Source organism: Paroedura picta, chromosome 1, assembly GCF_049243985.1.
Source record: "Paroedura picta isolate Pp20150507F chromosome 1, Ppicta_v3.0, whole genome shotgun sequence".
Lineage (NCBI taxonomy): Eukaryota > Metazoa > Chordata > Lepidosauria > Squamata > Gekkonidae > Paroedura > Paroedura picta.
The window spans coordinates 198,905,151-198,928,945 of record NC_135369.1 but is presented as its reverse complement, the minus strand read 5'-3'; the positions used below and the strand labels follow the sequence as shown (position 1 = coordinate 198,928,945).

The window sequence follows — 23,795 nt, the reverse complement described above, 5'->3', positions numbered from 1 at the left end:
ATCCCCTTCAGCACAGGGCCCACAGTGAGATATGGGACCAGGAGCAGGAGGAATGTGTATCTTCTGTATCATTCGCATCTCACCCTTGGAAAAGATGCTAGGTATCCTGGACCAATGAATCAATCCGTGCCAAAAATGGACAAGGGAAGAATATTGAACACTTGACGCTGCAGGGTTCAGAAATGACTGGAGAGTCAGGCTCGTGGTCACTAGAGGGCTGTTGCAAATATTTGCATTTCAATTGCCCTACTTGAGTGAGCAGAGGCGTGACCTAACCAGCCTCACTGAAGAGAAGAAACCTTCAGGTGAGTCCAATGTTTCGATCTGCCCCCTATTTTCAGCTATATTATTTAATTTATTTATATCCTGCCTTTCTCCACAACAGGAACCTCCTCTTTTCAATTTTATCCTCATAGTAACCTTGTGAAATCAGTTAGGCTGAGGATGTGTCCCTGGCCCAAGGTCACCGGAGAGCTTCCATAGCAGAATGGGGATTGAAACCTGTGTCTCCTATATCGTAATCCAAAACTCTAATCAATGTGTCATGCTGGCTATTGTGGGGTGACTGCTGTTGAGTGAGTCATGCAAGGCATGTGGTGGCAAGGCAGCTGGGGGTTGCTGCCTGCCTTGGGTTGCTTCCTCTCCCTTCCCCTGCCTGTTATTGACAGAAATCAAGGCTGGCAATACTCTGGTGGTTGGTGACCACTGAGGCATCTGTTTCTTAAGAACATAAGAAGAAATACAGTTGCTTCATTTATATTTTGGGGAGGTTTTAAACCCCTCCCCCAGTTTAGGGGATTTTTTTTTTGATATTTCAGATTTTTTCACAAACCTGGCGTTTGTCTCAGGTTTGTAAAAAGATCTGCCTTTTCTGTCCATAGCCCTAGCATTTGGATTTAGTGGTCCACAGATAGGACCTTGTTGAGAATTAGATATATAGATTGAGTGAGAAAACTGGTTGGATCCAACCCAGTGTTTTAAATATTATTCGGTATATAGTCAGAATGAGCAGTTCAAATTTAGCCCTTCATGGGATTTATCATTTATGTGCATGAACACTCTAGAATACTTGTTTGTTATGGAATGTAGATGACTTAAAACTGAAGATACTTTGTGAATGCTTTTGAATTCTTGGCAGTTTCAAATGTTTTGTGGACCAGGTTAGTCTATGAGATCCCCCTACCTTTAGATTTTCAGTAAGCTTTTGGTAAAATCAAGTGCTTTTGAAGAGACATGGTGTCTTAGTATAAGAAGATCATTCCCAGTAGTCCCAGTTGTGAGGGCCCTGCCCTCCATCCAATGCCTTCAGAGGCTACTTAGCAGCCAGCTTGCCATGAGAGAGATTAAAGCAAGGAAGAACAGTTTGTCTGATAATCTGATTGGAAGAACAGAAGAGTTGGCTTGTTGCAAGCCTGGAAGGCCACACTTGCCAATAAGGTTTCTTAGCCCCTGTTGCATATACTAGTTTGTCTCTTGAACATTGATCTGGCCACTTTCCTAGAGAAGAAGCTATTCATAACTAAGAGTGCCAACCTCCAGGTGGGACCTGTGGATCCCCTGGAATTACAATTTATCTCCAGATCACAGACATCAGTTCCCTTGGAAAAAAACAAATGCTTTGGAGGGTGGACTCTATGCCGTTGAACCCCACTGAGGCCCTTGTCTACCCCAGGCTCCATCCATTCCATCCATCCAATAGGAACATAAAAGATGTCATGTTGGATCATGTCAGTGGCCCATCCAGTCTATCATGCTATGTCACCCAGTGGCCAAAACCCAAGTGTCATCAGGAGGTCTGCCAGCAGGAGTAGAACTCAAGAAACCCACCCCCAGTTGTCCCCCAATCACCAAGAATATGGAGCATCACTATCCCAGACTTCAATAGCTTGTGGCTAATACTCACTGATGGACCTCTTCCCTGTTCTTTTATCCAATCCCCTCTGGAAGCTGTGCTTGTACCCACTACCCCTTCTTGCAATGGAGAATCCCACATATTAACTACTTTTTGGGTGAAAAAGTACTTCCTTTTATCTGCTCACAAATTTCCATCCAAATAGGAGTTTCCCAATCTCAACCCTACCTCGCCATCTCCAGCGAAAGCCAGGGAGTACCTGGCAACCCTGTTTATAACTAAACAGTATCTGGGAAACGAAGGCTAGAAACAAGTAGAAAATTGGCAGGGGCATATTCTCCAGTATTTCATAGATAAGCAGGGTGATGGACTGAGCTTACAGCAGAGCAACAATGTCTGGGGGGGGGGGGCAATAGTCTAATGCAGTGAAAGCAGAAAATAGGGGCAACCAGATAGCTCCAGGTGACCAAAGCAGTGTGGCAAATCAAATAGATGGAGTATGCATGAGCACTGAATCCAGGAGAGCAGCTCCATTTGCGTCCAGTGACACCTTGGGGACCAACAGCATTTTCAATCGTCTGAGATCTCTTCATCAGATAAGCAGAATGTTTTAAACCTCAAAAGCTTATGCCCCCCAAATTTTGTTGGTGCATAAGGTGCTACTGGATTTGAATTTAGCTGCTCTATGGCAAACCAAGATGGCTGTCTTCAGAAACTATATCCAATAGCTTCCTAATGTCATTTCTGCCAATGGTTATCACATCCTGCAAAAATCAATTCTGCCAATTATTAATGTACTTTCTTTCCCTTAAAGCCCCCCTCCTGCCAATTTTAATGGTGGAACTCAATTTCTTGCATCTTGCAAGAAAGGATCAATATATCTTAAAGGTAAAGGTATCCCCTGTGCAAGCACCGAGTCATGTCTGACCCTTGGGGTGACGCCCTCTAGCGTTTTCATGGCAGACTCAATACGGGGTGGCCTTCCCAGTGCCTTCCCCAGTCATTACCGTTTACCCCCCAACAAGCTGTGTACACATTTTACCGACCTCGGAAGGATGGAAGGCTGAGTCAACCTTGAGCCAGCTGCTGGGACTGAACTCCCAGCCTCATGGGCAGAGCTTTCAGACTGCATGTCTGCTGCCTTACCACTCTGCGTCACAAGAGGCTCTTTCAATATATCTTGGAAGTACATAATTGACCTTGCTGGTGGAGTTAAAAAGGAAAAGAAATAGTTCTCATGTGTTTCCTGAGAAATAGTTTATTTTAATTAGGCCACAGTGCCTGCTTGATTTTCTTAAGAATTTTAGAAAGGCAGGTAGGAGTCCAGCTCCTCTTCCCTAGTCGAAAGGATTGGTAGTCTTATTTTCCAAGTTAACTCAGACTTGTAGACCACTTTGTCTTGGTTGCAGTACAAAACCCCCCTACCATATTCCATTTTTAAGAAGTACTTCCTTTCATAAAACAAAGGGCTTGCAATTAAATTTAAAAAAATATTCTGAGTACAAAAACTAATGGTTTAAAATGCTCATTCTTACTCCTTGCTTAGTTTTTTAGTTGGCGAAGGAGCTTTCCGATGGGCAGTCGATCACGGGATCCCAGCCTGTCCTCCGGGTGTCATGGCTACAAGTGAGTAAATGTTGTTGCCAGGAACTAAGTAACTGATTTTTATGTTTTTGGAAGTGTGGTGCATTCCAGCATGACCATCAGCCATGTCTAAACCATATTCAGATCACTGGTATTTAAATCTACGGTTAAGTACTGTGGAAGTCCTCGTTTTTTGCCATGCCTTGTTTCCTGCTGCTGGCATTCTAAATATCTGTGCAGCTGTGCCTCATCTTAAAGTACTGGCTGTGCACACCATTGTAACAGTATTTTGAATTTTTTTCAATGCCTGCTGGAAGCAAATTGTCTATAGGAATCTAGCGTAAAGGCTCGAGAAGCGATTGATGATAGTAAGCAGGTGGCTGGAGGGGTGGGGGAGGACAAGCAGATAGCCTGCTTTCAGATGTCACATTTCGCCACTGTGCAAACAGACCTGGCTGGATGCCAGGCTTTGGTACACACCTTGTTCTCCCTTCCCCCTGCAAATCTGTCAGGACCAATCCCCTGATCTCTGCCATGTTTTGAGATTGACAAGAGAGACTCCATCTTTTGTAGAATGTGTGTTTGTAGAACCTTTGTAACCTTTTTTATGACCCTGAGGTATTTCACACTGCAATGTGTATTCTCTGCTGCTGTGACAGTTGCAAATGTTGCTCTGTACTTTGTTATCTACAAAGAAGGGTGCCGATTGTCCCAAGGATGCCGGAGCCAGAGATGGTCTGGCAGGAAGCCCAGGATGGCACCTGGAAGCGGGGGGGGGGGGAATTCCACCCGGGTAAAGTGGGGACATTTGGGCGGGAGAAATGCATTGATAACTGCTTGCTGACCATGTATCAATTAGATTCGACTTCAGACGTTAGAGTGTTCAGAACTACTTCCAATAAAGCTTTCTATTAATCCAGAAGCCTAGTTGTGAGTCTGTCTGCCTTTGACAAAATCCCAGTTGCAAACAAACTCTGGTTTGAGGAATCATCTTTCGCATGCATGCACATTTTTTATTTATTTAGATTTATATACTGCCCTCCCTTATGGCTCAGGGCATACCTCTGCAGCACTGGAAAGCTTATGTCTTGAAGAAAATTTCGGTTGTCTTAAAAGTCCTACTGGATTCAAAATTTGTTCTGTTGCTTCAGACAAACATGGCTGCAACCTCCTGAATGAATCTGGCTTCCCATGAGATAGATATGCAGTTGCCAAATTTACGGACCGTGGCAAGAAGACCAGATTCTCCCCCGCCCCCCCCTAAAAAAAAAAGCCTGGTAAAAAAGTATGATGCTCTGCAAATTGTTAAAATTGACTGCTTTGTGACATTTTGGAAACATAAAATACAAGGAAGAAAGTTGATATCTTTAGTTAGATATTTAAATTTAGTGGTAGAGCAGTGCATAAAGGAGTGTGATTTGTTAGATTCAGGTAGGTTGCCATGTTGGTCCGAAGCATCAGAGCAAAGTTTGGGTCCGGGGTCACCTTTAAGGCTGAAAAAGTTTTATTCAAGGTACATTGAAATGAAAGCTGCAAGTTGAGGGTGGGCAGCAATTTTCATTAGCATAAAAGAAATAATGAACAACCATATATGTCAACTGGAGCTCAATGGAATATACTGTATTTGCTGGCGTATAAGACTACTTTTTAGAGCCTCTTGTGGCGCAGAGTGGTAAGGCAGACGTCTGAAAGCTTTGCCCATGAGGCTGGGAGTTCGATCCCAGCAGCCGGCTCAAGGTTGACTCAGCCTTCCATCCCTCTGAGGTCAGTAAAATGAGTACCCAGCTTGCTGGAGGGTAAACGGTCATGACTGGGGAAGGCACTGGCAAACCACCCCGTATTGAGTCTGCCATGAAAACGCTAGAGGGCGTCACCCCAAGGGTCAGACATGACTCGGTGCTTGCACAGGGGATACCTTTACCTTTAAGACTACTTTCCCCCCCTGAAAAACATGCCTCCAAGTGGGAGGGTCATCCTATACACCGGGTACACTTCAGTTGGCATAGACATAGCTGCCCAAAGTGGTCTCCCGATGCCCACCCGGTGCCCATAGTGGTCTCCCGATGCGCGCCCACCTCATTCTACATACCATCCAATATCACGCGGTATCCAGCGCAGCCGCAGTGGGTCGTCAGTGTGGCTGTGGAGAGCATCAGCAGCAAGACAGGGTTGCCAGCCTTTTTGGCGTGACCAGCCCGTTCTGCTTGGCGGGAAGCAGCGGTGCTCCGGCCCGCCCCTTGTCTACGCAGAACTCGCACATGTGCACTAGTGTTGGTCACAGGGAGATGCAGGGGCAGGCCGGGTATATAACAAACTCTATATTTTGAGTGGAAATGTTGGGGGATCGTCTTATACGCCCAGTCGTCTTATACCCCAGCAAATACGGTAGTTGAAGTGGGGAGCCTTTGGTCTTGAAGGTGCCACTGAACTTGAACTTTGTTCTGTGATTTGTTAGTTAGAAATAAACACAGATCAGCTGGTTTTCAGACGGAATATTGTTTTTCACAATTTTAATTTATGTAATGACTAGATTTAAAGCCCATTGTATTTTTTAATACAATGGGTACTAGCCTTGGAGCCCTGCTGGGCCCCACCCCCTGAGGTGCCAGCCTGGCCCCCTCCCCCCTGGCTTCTCTGACGCGGAGGGGCCTGCTCCTTTTGCCGGGCTGAAGCCTTTCCCCTCCCCAGGCCCCGGCTTCAGCTTCCCTCCCCGAGGCCCTGGCTTCAGCAGGGCGAAAGAAGCAGGCCCCCCGCGTCTTTAACTGCCCTCCTGCTCTTTTCGCCGCACTGAAACCTTTTCCCTCCCCAGAGCCCGGCTTTGGCTCCCCCCCCCTTGAGGCCCTGGCTTTACTGCTCATTCCACCAGATTGGACCAGGACTGAGAAGGTGGTCTCCCTGGTCCTGGCTGAGGCCAGGCAGACTTTTCGTGGGCCGGGAGCCACCATCCTCTTTCAGTTCGCAGAAGGCTCTGCTAGGGGCATAGGGGGAAATATTAAATATAATTTTCAATATATATGTGTGTATATAAATATTTACATATATATCTGTGGGTGTATCTGTATGTCAGTTTGTGTGTATGTATAATTTATATGTATGTGCATATACAGATTTAAAAGAAGTCACTGATGCCAAACACCCCCCCCAAAAAAAAACACACACACACACACAGGTATGTGGCTATCCCCTCCCAGACTGCAGTTCTAAATACTTGTTTATCATGTGTGTCAGTATAGAGCTATGTTTGTCTGTCACAGCAGAATAAAACAAGACTCCAGTGCAGGCTTTCTCAACCAGGGTTTCATGAAACCCTGGGTTCCTTGATGGCCCTGAAAGGATTTCCTAAATGGGTGGGTGCCAATTAATTTTAATATATATTTTTAAGTTTGTTAAACATTTATTATGTGATAGGACCATATGTGATCATGTCGACCTGCCCTCCTTTCCCAAAATGGCCAGTGATGGGCCTGGAGGGGGAGGGAAAGGGAGGGGCCCTGGGTGGCCTTGTCCACTGCTCTGCTTCCCAACCATATTCTGCATGATTGCACCACTTCTGGGGTTTCTCGAAGCCTGAAAAATGGTTCAGGGATTTCTCAATGGTAAAAAAATTGAGGAAGCCCAACTACGTTTATTCCAGCTTAACTTTTTATGAGTTGATTTTGTCAGTTGTATTGGGGTAGTGTTAGTCTTTGTATGCCTCCTCATACGGTGTGGGTTGTTGTGTTAGGTTTCTCACTGGGATTTCTTCATCGTGTTCTGCATGAGGAGAAAGAAGGAGGGGAGCTTCAGGTGTGAGTCCAGCAACAGGCTGAATTCTTGTACATGCCAGCTTAGTTCTTCGTGTCATCTGAATACAGCCATACAATGTTTCCATGGTAAAATGAATGTGCCCTTATAGATAACTTGTCAGTTCCTCTAAATATGTTGGTAGTTAGTGCACTTACCATCTTATATAGGTTAACGTAATGCTGTACCAAAACCAAAAAAGGAACACAACCCAACCTTAACAGGTAGGAACTCAGAAGTTTAACTGTACAATAAAATAATGTAAAAATGTTGATTATTTATTATAGTGCAGAATTAAAAAAATAAAAACTACATAAAACTATACAGAATGCACATGAGATACACTCTCAGCACAGAATTATATCATTGTGAAGAGTGGTGACCCAAGGTATATGTGATAGGAGGTAGTCTCCAAAAAGTCTAAAATTTACATATATTGGTTGGAGCCATAATTTACAGACCCCATTCAACCACTCAGCTACACTTTATAATGAGTTTTGTATAAATATTTTATATAGAGTGTATTGTCACAGTTCTGACCACTGAGGAAGACCCAGTAGGGTCGAAATGCGTTTGGTCTTGTGTGCTGTTAGTTCTATATAGTTTTTTATGTATTTATTCTGTTTTAATTGTGCACTATAATAAATAATCAAAGTTTTTACAATTATTTGATTGTACAGCTCAACTTCTGAGTTCCTAACGTAATCCTGTGCCATGGGCTCCTGTTCTTTCTTGTCTTCTATTCAGAGAACCAGTAGGGTATAATGGTTAGAGTCTAAGATTAGGATCTGGGAGCTCCAGGTCCCAGTCCCCACTTTGCCACCTGACCTATTTCACAAAGTTGTTGTGAAGATAACCTGGCAGAGAAGAGAATGACGTAAGCTGCTTTCGGTTGTAAATGAAATAAATAATTCAATGAGCTACATTTTTCTAAATGCCCCTACAGACCTATTAGTGATGCTTGAAGCTACCTTTAGCACCTCAGTTTATGATCCAAATGATACCTGACATGGCAGATATCCTATAAGGAGTTATTTCAAGTTCCACCAGAAGTAATGGGGAAATGTTGGCCAGCCTTCTCTGTAACATAAAACTTTGGTACAGAATTCCCCTTTCAGCTGATTGCTTTATGCAACAAACAGGGCACCGTAAGGGACTGTGCAATAAGCTTCACTCATTGAGCTGCATCTTCATTCTGACCAATCTGCATTGATGGGACACACTGCTGTCCCCTAAGTAGAAAGATTCAAATGGGTCGCCGTGTTGGTCTGAAGTAGCACAATAAAACCAGAGTCCTGGAGCACCTTTGAGACCAACAAAGATTTATTCGGGGCTTGCACTCAAAAGCTCATGCCCCGAATAAATCTTTGTTGGTCTTAAAGGTGCTCCTGGACTCTGGTTTTATTGTGCCCCAAGTAGAAAGGCATTATGAACATCTAAACTTTAGGGTCGATTCCAGTTGCATCTTAAGAGACCAGCATCATTTTGGGGGTGTCAGCTTTTGAGGATCAGTGCGTCCTTCATCAGATTGGCTCTCAAAAGCTCATACCCCCCAAAATCTTGTGGGTCTCTTAAGGCGCTCCTGGATTCGACTCTGGCTGCTCCACCATAGAACAGCGTGGCTGCCCTCCGAAACTGTTGAAAAGGCAGACAGTGTGCAGATCAGGAGGCCGGTAGATCAGCATGATTTCATTTCCAGACACTTAAGCTATTTTCCACGCTTTGCATTTGATCTAACGGCAGCTCATTGAGGGGCTGCTGAGCTCATCGTGTTGCTTCCTTCGGGCTGCTTCCAGCATAGCCCTTTGTCGATGTGCCCTTGCCAGTAACACCCCCTCCCCCCCCCCCCCGCCATTCTGATGGAAGAGAGAAACTGCAGTGAGTGTTTGTCTTCAGAGCCTGTTTCAGTTCACTCCAAGGAATGACTGCCAGGGGGTGCTGTATGATTGGCCAAAGACTGGGAACTTGTAATTTTTCCTTTTTATACTTATAGTTTCTTCTGGATCTCATGACTTGTTTTTGCTCGTGTCTCTTAGGCTTGGGCACCAGGGCACTGGTCTAATTCGGTTTTGGCGCCCGTTATCAGGGAGGAGCTTTCCGTAGCTCCGGAAGGCTCCTCCCTGATCCCCCAATGAATTTTACCGTGATTGGACCATCCAGGGGTTCCAAAAGAGGGTGTCCCCGTCTCTCCTATCCAGTCGAGAGTCCGTCCCATTGGATAGAGTGGAGTGGATGGTGCACCCACTTTTGGAACCCCTGGACATGGACCCTGTGGGCCAATCATTGTGAAATTCAGAGGAGGGGGTCAGAGCTCCTGTAGCTAACCTGAAAGTTTGGAAGATATAACTGAAACCCCTACCCCTCCAGGCCCTGGGAAAGGTGGGAACTCTGGAATTCCCATTAAAGTCAGTGGCACCATTGACTGAGCAGTGATATCTGGGCTATCTCAGCCTCACCTCCCTTGCAGGGTGTCTGTTAGGCGGAGAGGAAAGGGAAGGCAACTGTAAGCCGCTTTGAGACTCCTTTGGGTAGAGAATAGTGGCATATAAGAACCAATGCTGCTTCTTCTGTTCTGACCAACCAGTAATGTCAGGGCTCTCTCAGCCTCCCCTCCCTCACAGGGTATCTTTTGTGATGACAGGAAAAGGAAGGTGATTGTAAGCTGCTTTGAGACTCCTTTGGTTAGAGAAAAGCGGCATATAAGAACCAACTCTTCTTCTACTCTGACTAAGCAGTAATATCAGGGCTCTCTAAGCCTCACCCACTTCACAGGGTGTCTATTGTGGGGAGAGGAAAGGGAACGTGATTATAAGCCGCGGAGACTTCTTTGGGTAGAGAAAAGTGGCATATAAACAACCAACTCTTCTTCTTAATCATAAATAAATAAGTCTATTTTTCTAATCCCCCCTTCCCATGAGGAACAGGGTAGGCTATGTCAATTAGACTTTAGACTTTAAAAATCATATTTTACATTAAAAACCTTTCACTATCCCAACCTATCCACCAACTGATTAAGTATTAAATAACAGTTTCACCAACACATACTTAAACCAAAGAAGTACGGGCAATCTTTTTTTTAAATTTAAATTGTATAGGAGACTTTTCTCTCCAATGGGAATCAAAGTGTTTCATATATACAGAAATAAAAAGAAGAAACATAAAAAGACATGATAATAATAGTAATAATAATATATAATAATTTTATTTTTGTGTCCCACCTTTCCCTGGTAGGCTTAGGGTGGTTAACAACATATTTAAAAAAAACCATACAAAGATTTGATTATGAAAACATTCTAAAATATTTTAAAACTGCCTCCTTTTAGTCATTTGGAACCTTACTGAGGGGTTAGTCAGAGATGGGAGGAGTTTTTTTGTTGGATGAGTACTTCAGTGGGGACCAGGGCACTGTAGGTGTTATTTCCTGGCCTCAGCTACAGGCCTGGTGGAACAGCTGTGCCTTGCAGGCGCTCCACAGCTGTTAAAAGTTCCAGAGGGCCTTTATCTTACTAGGCAGTACGTTTTACCAGGCTGGGACCAAGACTGAAAAAGCCCTGGCCAAGGCCAGTTTTACATCTTTGCAGTCTGGGACCCTGAGCAAGTTTTGGTTGCTCGATTTTAATGCTATTTTGGGGGCAGACTGGGAGAGGTGGTCCTGTAGATACACAGGTCCCAGACTGTTTAGGGCTTTGAAAATATGAATCGGAGCCTTGAACCTGATCCAGTCTCCAATCTCTAGCCAGTGCAGTTGGGAGAGCACAGATGTCATATATGCTCTTCATTGGATCCCAGTAAGGATCCGAGCTGCTGCTTTTTAGATCAGTTGGAGCTTCCAGGGCAGGCTTAAGTGCAGCCCTGTAGAAGAAGAAGAAGAAGAGTTGGTTCTTATATGCCGCTTTTCCCTACCCGAAGGAAGCTCAAAGCGGCTTACAGTCACCTTCCCATTCCTCTCCCCACAACAGACACCCTGTGGGGTGGGTGAGGCTGAGAGAGCGCTGATATCAATGCCCGGTCAGAACAATTTTATCAGTGCCGTGGCGAGCCCAAGGTCACCCAGCTGGTTGCATGTGGGGGAGCGCAGAATCGAACCTGGCATGCCAGATTAGAAGGCCGCACTCCTAACCACTACACCAAACTGGCTCTCCAGGGCAAGTTACAGAAGTGTAGGGCAAGTTACAGAAGTGTACCTTGGAGGTGACTGCAGCTTGGATCATGATGGCTAGGTCAGGCGTTGATAGGTAAGGTACAAGTTGTCGTATTTGGCAGACCTGGTGAGTGATGCTTGTGATCTGGGCCTCCATAGATAAGGAGGCATCCAGGATCACGCATCCTCTTGACAGTGGTTGAAGGTGTTACATCAACCCAATCAAGAGCCCGGAGTTGCACCACATTGCCCTGTCACCCTAACCAGAGGTTTCAGCTGGATTTAACTTCAGCTGACTCCCTTTGAGCCAGTCCACCACAGCCTCCAGACATTTGGCCAAAGAATCCAGGGTGTAGATGGATGACTGCCCATCAACAGAAGTAGCTGGGTGTCATCAGCATACTGATGGCCACCCAACCTGAAACTCTGGTCTAGCAGGGTGTGGGGATGCATGTTGATGTTGAAAAACATTGGGCAGAGAATTGCTCCCTGTGGGACCCACATACTAGGGACTTCTGCTAGGAGGTGCCCGAATTACAGGGGCGGCCAAACTGTGGCTCTCCAGATGTCCATGCACTACAATTACTTGCAAACCCTGCCCTAATGCCACTTTCTGTCCCTGACATTGGATAAAAGACTGCTGCCCGTTTAAGGGTGTGCCTTGATACCTCAGGTCAATCACTAGTTCAAACATATAGGTAGGGTGAGCAGCAAACTGGCATACAGGTTTTTTTTTAACCCTTGAGAGGGTATCCAAGATTGTGAAGAATATGTAGGCCTGCCATTTTTCTCTCTAGGACCACCATTCTGTCCCCCTTCTGCACTCAGGCTCGGTATGGTGGTCCTGGTAAGCTACAATCCACTGGAGAGGCAGTGTTGTATAAGCAGGTAAGAGTGGTAAACTTTGGACCCTGAGCAATCTTGGTTTGGATCTCGTCCTCTATCATGGAAGCTGGCTGGGTGACCTTGGGCCCACTCTCAGTCTGGCTTACCTCACAGGGTTGTCCTTGTGAAAAAAGCAAGAAGGGGAGCATGATATTCTAAGCCTCTTTGAGTCCCAGCTGTGGGGGAGAGAAGACGGCTGTGAATAAATAAATGCAGATGCACAATAGTGAGGAGGATACAGCCGACAAAAAAGTTATGGACACTTCGCTTGTTACACAGATTGTGGGTAATGGCAGTTTCTGAGCTGAGCCACCTGCTTCTCCTGTGTATTCAGCAGGTCCAAACAGCCAAGCAAAGGGTTAATGAAGTGATTTGCATGTGGAAAGTCCTTAAATAACATTTATTCAGAAAAAAATTGATTTCCGCCATATTGAAACAAACATTCTTCTCTCTTACACTGTGATTTTTAGCACAAAACTCAGATAACTAAGGTCACGTTGCCATATTGCCATACAACTTGAATACTCTCTAGTTGCCTCTCAAATTGTGGAGAACAAAAAGATTGCTCTGCCGGACTTGGCAGATGTATCTGCAAAGCTGTCCGTAAACTCCTGACTTCAAACAGAGCAGCCTTTCTCTTCCACAGCACCATTCCTTTGAAGGTGGAATAACCTCATGCAGCTCAGGGAGGAAATGTCCTTAGGTTTCTTTGAAGTTCTCATCGTTCTATGAAAGTTCTTGTTGCATATTTAGTAGGGCGTAAACCTCTTCATTTGTAGGAAAGGCAAGGTAAAGGTTCTTTAGATAGTCACAACACTACATGATTAGCATGAAATTATTTTCAACACTTGTGAAAATGTCTCCCAAAGGAGAAATTATAATTTTAAAAAATCATAACTAGTCAGGTAAACAGTGATTGCTGATTTAGATATTTCTGGAAAGTAGTATTTATCTGGTGTTAAAAAGGTGGATTTTTAAATTCAGTGACAAGATGTACAGGTGCCAGCAGGGAAAAATGTTCTGCCACTTTAACAAGGCTTAATATGTGGAAATGGGCAGCTGAAGCTTTCTATGGCATAGAGGTAAAGGACATCACTTACACTTTCACATACACTAGATAGCACACGTTCAGTCCACATCCAATGCACTTGGCAACTCGATTTTACTGTGTGAAATGGCAAAATTCACTTTCAAACTGTTGATGAAGTTGATTAAGACTGTATTATTGAACATGTGCTTCTGGTAAGAGGGCAGGACCTTTTTTCTCCAGGTTGTTGGCAACCCTAGGAACATGGAAGACTTTTTGTTATAAGTTAAATATGAAAAAGCACACCACACTTAGATGCTTATTTATGTGACAAGTATAACCAGTTGAGCTGGCCCCTGTGAACTCCAAAAGAAAACACCAAATCCATGTAACACCTTTTATTCGGCCCAACCTTAAAGGGATTGCATGCATTTTGCATTCTATTCATGGGACAGCTTGAATGCAGCAGTTCCTTGAATACAGTTTTGGAGATTGGCTCTCTTGGTTTGCAGCACACGGCTGGCTTTGAGTCGAGTAGCACCTCAGAGACCAACAAGATCTTGAGGGGGTCTAAAACTAGTGAATACTTATTCTTATTTATTGTATCATTATAGAAAATAGAAAGTACAGAATTGCTCTATCGTAGCTGCGGCCTAGGATGCTATAGCTGGAGGGGCGCCCAAAGACTCCGATACCTAATAGTAAAATCCAGTAGCACCTTAAAGACCAACAAAGATTTATTCAGGACACGAGCTTTCGAGTGCAAGTCTATGAACTCCTTACATGACGGGGAATATATAGCAAAAATTATTTTTTATAATTTTTATCCAGCTGGTTAGGGGTGGGGCGGCCGTGCTGGTCCTTCTACATCTGTCGGCTGCTTTTGACATCGTGGACCACAAACTGTTGGTCCACCGCCTTGCCGGCACGGGGATACAGGACACAGCCTTACGCTGGATACGCTCCTTCCTCCAGAACCGGACCCAGAGGGTTGCCATGGGGGATGAGTTCTCGCTTTCCTATAGACTCCCTTGTGGAGTCCCTCAGGGTGTGGTTCTCTCCCCCACATTGTTTAACATCTTCATGCGCCCACTGGTCCAGCTGGTGCGGAATTTTGGGTTGGGCTGCCATCAGTACGCTGATGACACCCAGCTCTATCTCCTTATGGATGGCCACCCAGATTCTCCCCAGGAACCATTCGCCAGAAGTTTGGAAGCAGTGACAGAATGGTTTGAGCAGAGTCGCATAAAACTCAACCCCTCCAAGACGTAGGTCCTGTGGTTGGGTGGTAGGGGGTGGGATCAGGAAGCACATTTATCCAGCCTGGCAGGGACGCAACTTACCATCACGTTCCCAGGCCAGGAACTTGGGTGTGACCATCGACTCCTCCCTGACTATGGAGGCGCAGGTCAAGAAAGTAGCCGGCCAAGCAATTTTCCATCTTTGCCAGGCTCTACTACTAGCGCCCTAAACACTTGGCCACAGTGATTCATTCAATAGTCACCTTCCAGAATAGATTTCTGTAACTCACTCTACGTGGGCCTGCCTTGTCCTTGATCTGTAGACTTCAGCTAGTGCAAAACGCAGCTGCTAGGCTCCTCACTGGCACATCTTGGAGGGCCCACATCCAGCCTGTGCTGAGGCAGCTGCATTGGTTGCCAATTGCTATCCAGATCAAGGTTTTGGTTTTACCTTTAAGGCCTTACGCGGGTTGGGAACCACATACCTGAGCGACCACCTATCGCCCTATGAAAATTTGCTGGTCATTCCTGGCCCCAGGGAAGCGCACCTAGCCTCAACCAGGGCCAAGGCCTTTTCAGTGCTGGCCCCTACCTGATGGAACGAGATCCCGGGTTAGCTGCAGGATCTCTCAGCGTTCTGCAGGGCCTGTAAGACAGAGCTCTTCCGGCAAAGTAGATTGACGCCCACCTCCCCAGGCGGGTTTGAGTAGTACATCATCAGACCTCCTTCTCCACCCTACTATTAGTGGGGGTTGGGAGTGGGTTTTCCATCATGTTGGGTTTTTATGTCTTTTGTTTTATAAGACGCTGTAACCCGCCATGAGCCAGCCAGGGAGTGGCGGGGAATAAATCGAATAATAATAATAATAAATAATTCTGTTACATCAGTAGACTGGGCCACACAACCAAATACAGCCAATGATAATCCTTTGTCAGAACAGCCAATCAGCCCCCTGGAATTCAGTTGTAGTTTACACAAACACAGGAGAAACCAAACTGCCTGTGTCAGTGATCAAAGGCTTTCCCCATCACAACTGTGAAACATTCCTACAAGGGAATTGCTGGTAACTATCTTATCCCAAGGCCAGGGAGTAAAACTCAAAATTTCATTACATTGCCCTAACCTTACAGTCACATTATCACAAATAAAATAAGTTGTGATACCTGACAGGCCAGCCCTCCCACAGCTTTGGGTGCCACCTTCCATGGGCTGGACACAACATACCTGGGACTGGTAGGACTGCAGCTCTAACTTTGGCATCCTACCAATCCAATAATATTGAACTGGGTGATTCCATGCACACTGAATAATGCACTTACAATGCTCTTTGCAACAGGTTTGTATTGTATTGTGTGAAATGGCAAAACTTGCAAACAATTGCTGAATTGAGAGAGCATTGATTCAGCATATTTTAATAATCTTATTGGCGGTGGGAAGATCAATTCTCCCACATCCACCCCTGGAGGTCTTAGTTTGGGGGTTTTAAGTCATTTTTTATCTTGCCACGTTAGATCTTGGCTTTTTGTATAGGTTTTGTGGATTGTATATTGTATGTTGTTTTTAGGGGAATTTTATTGAGGTTTTTATATGTTGTAACCCGCCACGAGCCTTTTCGGGTGTGGCGGGCTATAAATCGAATTAATAATAATAATAATAATAATAATAATAATAATAATAATAATAATAATAATAATAATAATAATGTGTGAAACCACCCTACAGCTTGCCTTGGGCACCAAAAAATCTTGGACCGGCCCTTACAATATAGCCGGCTAAGTTAGACTGAACGGAAATATAAAATTGTAGCATTGACTGACATTGTCGCTTCTGTATGGATTTAAATCTTCAATGTTTTGTAGGACTTAGCTTAGCAGCTTTCAAGAGGAACAAAAGGAAACTGGAGTTAGCTGAAAAGGTAGAAACGGATCTTTTTCAGCTGAAGAAAAGGCGACAATCAAGTGAAAAGGTCAGTAGCTGTTCAGAAAATGCTGGATTACTCTTAAGCCATCTCACCTTAACAGATACAGGACTAGATGGCCTGTATGGCCCTTTTCAACTCTATGATTCTATGATTCTATGATGTCAAAGGTAAAAAACTTGATATCAGAATATTTTACCTCTCATGTAAAGTGTTAACCTGATGAACTGTAATATTCTTTGAAGTTTAATGGCCACGGTCAAAAAGGACCTGTGTCTGCCACATGTGTGTATGTGTGTGTGTGTGTATTTGTGTATATGTGTCATTGTTTCTTCTCTGGTACCAGCTCTGTCTTTTTAATTGAATTCAGTTCCAGCATTTGGGGAGGACTGCCAGAGGAGAAAGTAACAACTATTCCTGGACTTGTAGGGTGGATTGGGCATTATTCTTTGAGTACAGGCAGTTTAATGGCTTGGATCCTTAAGGTGCCATTTTGCCAGCACAGTTGTAACTCCCACAATGGTTGTTCCATCTGTGGAGGTGGTTAGGAAGTACTGGTTAAAATAAAATCAATTGCTACAGAAGCACAGGAGCTTTATACAGAATTCTGGAGCAGGAAAAATGCTGTTTAAACAAATTACAAAGAGGAACAAATTTTACTTGCCAAAATAGAAGCAAATCTTACATGACGTATTTATGTAAGTATATATAACTGATTGTGAACAGATTAACTTCAGAAACGTTAGTTCGCTACAGCTCCAAGCTAAGGTGTGAGAGAGAAGATGATGAAATATAAGATGAAATGCAGAAAGAGGCTCAACATTTAGCAGATGAGAGAGGGTGGGGTCAACTGCCAAGGGTACCCCAGTAAGAGAGCTCTCTTAGGACTTGCCCTCCCAGGTCCTCTTGCCTGCAGTTACAGTATCCAACAAGAAGATCCATGTCTATTCTTCCCTCCTGCTGTGGACTCCGGATTTAACTATATGCTGTTCCTCTGAGCACAATTTGAGGGGCCATAGAAGGTTGTGGTGTGCTGGAGGAGGGGAGGAAGGAAAGCACTTTGAAGACCATCAACCTTCTCCACTGCATCAGTTTTCATGAGTCACTTGGAAAACGATGTTGGTCTTTAAGAAGCTACTGGTCTCAAATGTTATTGTGTTACTAGCTCCTAAGAACGGGCCTTGAAAGGGTCCCCTCCCCTGGCCAGGCAGCTTAAGGTGGCTTTGGGCCGCAGCTTGCAGCCAGATCAAGTGAGGCGGGTGGGGGCTGGGCAGCTTGTTAGCAGGCCCGGGACAGAGCTCCTTAGCAGGCAGTCAGCAGGCTGGGAGGCCCTCATCAGCAGGCCCTGCTTAGCTAGCCAAGAGGCCCTTGTTAGGAGGCCCTCCACCATGATCCTTTGCCCGGGGCCTCTCCCCTTACCTGCTGTTGGCTCCAGGCACTGAGGCATCTGATAGCAAAGAGGCTGGAGTCCAGGGACGGAGGACAGGAGCCACAGGGGCAGGGCCAATCAGGGCAAAGCTGGCTGCACCCTGATTGGCCCTATTCCAACTTGGACAGCCGGACACGTCCCACCCCCTAGGCTGTTTCATAAATATATAGAGGAACAACAGTAGATAAGGTTTAGAGGCTAGCGAGCCTGTCCACCTGAGATTATCTTCCTCTAGCATGACACAGCTCGCATCAGTAGGTGTAAGATTGTTCATGCTCCTCCCCAAACCCCCCTCAGCAGGACCTAAAAACCCCAACCGAAGGGACAGCAGGGTCTTTACTTTGCAGAACAAACTGGTCTACTGCTGTGGTTTGATTGATCTCTCTTACTATTCATTTTCACTTTCAGAATGTGCATAGCAAAAGGCAAACATGAAAAGATAAAATATTTTCCTCCAGTTTAAGATTTTGGTGAACATTTCTCACTTTAGAACACACTGTGGATCTGGAGCAGGATGAGATTTGAAATACCAGGTAGGTAAAAACGTGTCTGTGCATTTACCTAGCATTGACCTGGCCCATATTGCTTACTGTTTCTTTACTGGTTTATATTTCATTATGAATGTCATTTCCGTATCTCAGTAGTTGTTTTTCTTAACAAAAATCTCTGCTGCCAAATATATTTTGTGCAGTTTTAGCTGTTGAGGATTAAAAGAGGCGCAGCTGTGGTTTGGACTTCTCACTTTGTTTTGTTTTTTCTCCTTCTGGAGAGAGGATCACACTGTAGGAAGTTAATGAAGTTGCAATAAGTTATATACAATGGGTAATGTTTAATAACTGCGGTATTTGGGGAGGGGAGGGCGTTCCTTTTAAATGTTAAAGGTATCTTTAGGGAAGAGAGAGACTGTAGCAGGTATTAATTCATGTAATAAGGGGCAAGTCAATGCTTGACACATGCCAGAACATGAGCTTACCAACCTGTTATTTGAAATATTGAAGCTCCTGAGTAGCACTTGGAGGATCATTTAAAGTCCGAGAGGTACTAGGTAGAGGAGTTCTCTTACTGGTCATCGCCACTGAATGGTAAGTCATTCTTAGTGCTCCAGAGTCATTTTCATGTTGTTAGACATCAGTATATTCTATATCTTGCCAATGGACACTTGTTTACATTCCAAACCCCAATTTTATTGCAGGGGACCCCAGTTTGGCACCCATGGACACCATGGCACCCACTGACACCTTTTTGGGTGCCTGCAAACTGTTTTCAGGAAGTGGGTGAGACCAGGTAGTACTTTTGTCCAACAAGGCCTCAGATTTACTTTTGAAAATTAGACTGGCTGTGCAGTTTCTAAAAAACCTGTGCCTTGACAGCAGCTGCCATCACAGCACAAGGCTGTACACTGTGTGATGGAAGCTAAGCTGTGGCAGCCATTTTGTGTCTGGCTCCGCCTCATGTGGCAGCCATTTTGTTTCTGTGCCCACCATGCTGCATCAGGCTTCCAAATATATCATGTAGTTTCAACAAGGTTGAGGATTGCTTCCAGTCTTGGAAGGGTGGTTTAGAAATTGAATAAATAATCATGATAATTGTGCAAATCACAGTGGAGTAAGACTGGGTAGAACAAAATTGCGCTGTCTCTGAGTTCCGGGAGTCTTGGTTCCTGCTTAACTAGTTTTCTGTCATCACATATTTGAGGCAGCATCACCACTTTGTCTCCGGGCATGACAGAAGCATCAGTAGTGCTCTTCACATTGTATTGGAACCAGTATAGTGCCAATTGCATGCCCCGGCGTGGATCTCTCCTGCTTCCTCTTCCTCCAGCCACTCAGGCTCCATAGCAGAGCATCTGCTTGGCAAGCAGAAGGTCCCAGATTCAGTTTCCAATTAAAGCTTATAGGTGATTCAAAAGACTCAGGACCTTGTAGAGTTGCTGCCAGACTGTGTAGACAGTGAAGACTTTGATCGACCAAAAGGTCTATTCCTGTATAGGGCAGCTTCGTGTGTTTGGTAATTCCTGTTGTTGGCTGTCCAGGAGTTCTGCAGTGAGGAGAGCTAAACAAAATTGCCCCCACTTCCTTCTCTCACCAGCAGGTGGTTTTGCCTGTTTCCATGTCTACAAGTGCCCGTGTGCTTCCATGTTGCTTACATCCCATGGGTTTCTAGTTCTTCATCTATGTTAACAAGCCTATCGCTTGTCCTTTAGACTCCTCCATTTTGGGGACAGAATCTAATCCTATTTTGTGCCAGCATGATGTAATGGTTCACATCCTTGTAACTTGTTGGGGGGCCTGGCTGTGGTTTCACCCATTGCATTGCCTCTAGTCTGGATAGCCACATCAGCTTATTGGCTTTCAGCATTTAAGCAAATAGAATAATCTCAAATACAAATAGAGTTCCATTTCTGGGACACATTTCGTATTTAGGTGGTGTTTTCCTTGGGTGTTAATTTGTTACCCTACGTTACTTTGACTTTTCGTTCTGGGAGTGGGGTGAAAGACTACCAATAAATCCTACTTTTTCCCTCCAGCACTCTAAATCTCAGGCACAATTTGGTCTCAATAGTTTGCTTTACTTGGTCTGTGTATGATGGGTAGGTGTCCCTGGCTGTGGCTCCAGCCCTCTCATTTGGTCTTGGTGTTTTGGGTGGCTGTCACTGAATAGCCAAATCAGATTATTGGCTTTCAAATTTCTTTTTCTTCTTTCTACCCCTCCCCATGCCCCCATCACATGTGGCTCTACCTTAAAGTATCACCCTTACCAGTCAAGTTCTAATTTTCTGTGGCTTTCTCTTAGAGCACAGTTTTTGTTCCTCTTCACCCTTTCCCCCCTGCTCACATTCCATTGACACACTTGGAGGCCAGTCAGACATTACTGTTTTTGCCACATCCGGGTGCGTTTACAGTTCCATGCCTTCCTGACCATGTCACGGGGCAAAAACGTGGTTCCAAAGTATGGATCCACACATCAGAATGATTTCTATCCTTACCTATTCACAGAATCATAGAGTTGGAAGGGGCCATACAAGCCATCTAGTCCAAACCCCTGCTCAATGCAGGATCAGCCCTAAGCATCCTAAAGCATCCAAGAAAAGTGTGTATCCAACTTTTGCTTGAAGACTGCCAGTGAGGGGGAGCTCACCACCTCCTTAGGCAGCCTATTCCATTGCTGAACTACTCTGACTATGAAAAGTTTTTTCCAGATATCTAGTCTATATCATTGTAGTTTAAACCCATTACTGTGTGTCCTTTCCTCTGCAGCCAACGGAAACAGCATCCTGCCCTCCTCCAAGTGACAACTTTTCAAATACATAGCTCTTAAAGAGGGCTATCATGTCCCCTCTCAACCTCCTTTTCTCCAGGCTGAACATTCCCAAGTCCCTCAACCTATCTTCATAGGGCTTGGTCCCTTGGCCCCAAATCATCCTTGTCGCTCTCCTCTGTACCCTTTCAATTTTATCTATGTCCTTCTTGAAATGAGGCCTCCAGAACTGCACACAGTACTCCAGGTGTGGTCTGACCAGTGCCGTATAAGATGGGACTATGACATCTTGTGATTTTGATGTGATGCCCCTGTTGATACAGCCCAAAATGGCATTTGCCTTTTTTACCGCTGCATCACACTGCCTGCTCATGTTTAGTTTACAATCCACAAGTACCCCCAAGGTCTCGTTCACACACAGAAGCGTATCCCCCATCCAGTAGGCATTCTTTTCATTTTTCTGACCCAGATGCAGAACTTTACACTTATCTTTATTAAATTGCATCTTGTTCTCATTTGCCATTGTGTTTAGATCTCGTTGAACTCTGTCTCTATCTTCTGGAGTCTTTACCAGTCTTCAGATTTGGTGTCATCTGCAAACTTGATGATTAGTTCCTCCACCCCCTCATCTAGATCATTAATAAATATGTTAAAAATTCCCTATCCACCTAACTGTCTGAAAATCCAGATTGCAGTCCTTCAATTTTTCTATCAGAACACCATGGGGAACCTTATCAAAAGCTGTACTGAAATCCAAGTAAACGATATCAACCGAATTTCCACGATCCAGCAAACCTGTTACTTGGTCAAAAAAGGAAACCAGGTTGGTCTGACAGGACTTGTTGGAGACAAATCCATGCTGACTTCCATGGATCACCGAATCGTCCTCCAGATGTTAGCAGATAGTTCCCTTTAATATCTGCTCCATTATCTTCCCCACAACGGAGGTCAGACTCACTGGTCTGTAGTTTCCCTGTAGTCTCCCTTTTTTGAAGATCGGAATAACATTTGCTCTCTTCCAGTCCTCCGGGACATCTCCAGTCCTTAAAGAGGTCCCAAAGATGATGGACAAGGGCTGTGCAAGTTCTCCGGAAAGTTATTTGAGCACTCTTGGGTGCATTTCATCCGGCCCAGGGGATTTGAACTCATCCAGTGCAGCTAAATGCCTCTTGACAACCTCTCTGTCCATGTCAACCTGCCATCCAGGCATTATCCCACATCTCTAGATGTGCCTAAACCTTTTGACCTGTGGGAAAAATCAGATGTAAAATAGGCACTGTGCCTTTCTGCTTTCTCTGCATCCTCCGTTAGTTTGTTCATCTGCACCCAACAGTGGGTCTATTGCCTCCTATACTTTACATTTGCTCCTCACATAACTGAAAAATCTTTTCTTGTTACAATGGGCTTCCCTGGGCAATCTTAGCTCACTCTCAGCTTTGGCTTTTCTGATGATTGATCTACAGCAGTGGTCCCCAACCTTTTTATCACCGGGGACCACTCACCGTGGATCACTCAACATCTTTTACTGAGGCCTGGTGGGGGGGGGTCGTTTACTCTTCTACTTTCAACCACTGTCCTAGCGCTCTGTGATCGCTATGGTAATGTTTAAACATCCCTTCAAAATAAGATACAGACTCGCCAGAACAATGAAGTATGTTGTAAAGGGCGGGGGGGATGAAGTAAAGGGCCGGGGGGGGGGGAGAAGGCATCCTTCGGGGCCCACCTCCAATTAGTCAAAGGACCACATGTGGTCCGCGGCCCAAGGTTGGGGATTGCTAATCAACAGTGCCTAGTAACCTGTAGGTACTCTTCTTTAGAGCTCTGTCCTTCCCTCCATTTCTTGAATATTTCCCTTTCTTAGTTCCTCTTGAAGTTCTCTGTTCATCCAAATAGGCTTCTTAGAGCTCCTGCAGTGTTTCGTCTTTCTGGGATAGTCATTGATTGAGCATGCAATAGCTCTTGTTTGAGTAGCGCCCACCCTTCACATGCTCCCTTCCCTTCCAGCATTCTCGTCCATGGTATGACACTCAGCATATCTCTGAGTTTATTAAAACTCAGGGTTTTTGTATTCAGTCACCCAAAACTCTCTGTAAGATCATCTATTCTATCAATAACCACAGCATACACCACAAAAATAACAAAGCCACACCTTCATGGCAATGCCACGGGGCAAAAATATGTTTCCCAAGGTTGGATCCTCACAGATACTCACTTTTTTGCATCCATTCACCTCAAACTCAATGTAAGATCATCGTCAGTGTCGGTCTGATGTGCAGCCCCACATTGGGACCGCGCAAGTGCAGGTCTGCCGCGGAACATGCTTTCAAGCTTTAGCCCGGTACGGAGTGCTACTGTTCCGACATGGTGCTCGTGCATGCGGATTCCTTCCGGAACACCCCCGTGAACTCTGATTTTATTTTATTGTAAATGTCGTAAATCACCATAAGCCAGAATTTCTGGGAATGGTGGTATATAAATTATAAATAAATAAATAAGATAGAGCTGCCCGGGTTCCCATACTAACACCATGGAGAGCCCACACGAGATGTGTCTTGTGGCAGCTGCATTGGCTTCCAGTCAAGTTCTAGATCTGATTCAAGGTTTTGGTTCTCACCTCTAAGGCCTTATGCTGGCTGGGCGAGTGCGCTTTGATCTTGTAACACCCACCAATTGAGG

The 23,795-nt window shown here is 44.9% G+C and overlaps 1 protein-coding gene across 9 annotated transcripts in view; it reads left to right on the top strand.

Moving 5' to 3' along the window:
* TASP1 (taspase 1) overlaps positions 1–23,795 on the top strand; it is a 141,670-nt gene that overhangs the window by 20,125 nt on the left and 97,750 nt on the right. For all 9 annotated transcript variants that reach the window (XR_013227170.1, XR_013227172.1, XM_077316189.1 and 6 more), the window contains 2 exons: positions 3,399–3,478; positions 16,374–16,480. Coding sequence is in view for 7 of the 9 variants with exons in the window: in XM_077316189.1 (XP_077172304.1) it covers positions 3,399–3,478; positions 16,374–16,480 (187 nt within the window). In the remaining 2 variants the exon portion in view is untranslated. The remainder of the gene's footprint in view (positions 1–3,398; positions 3,479–16,373; positions 16,481–23,795) is intronic.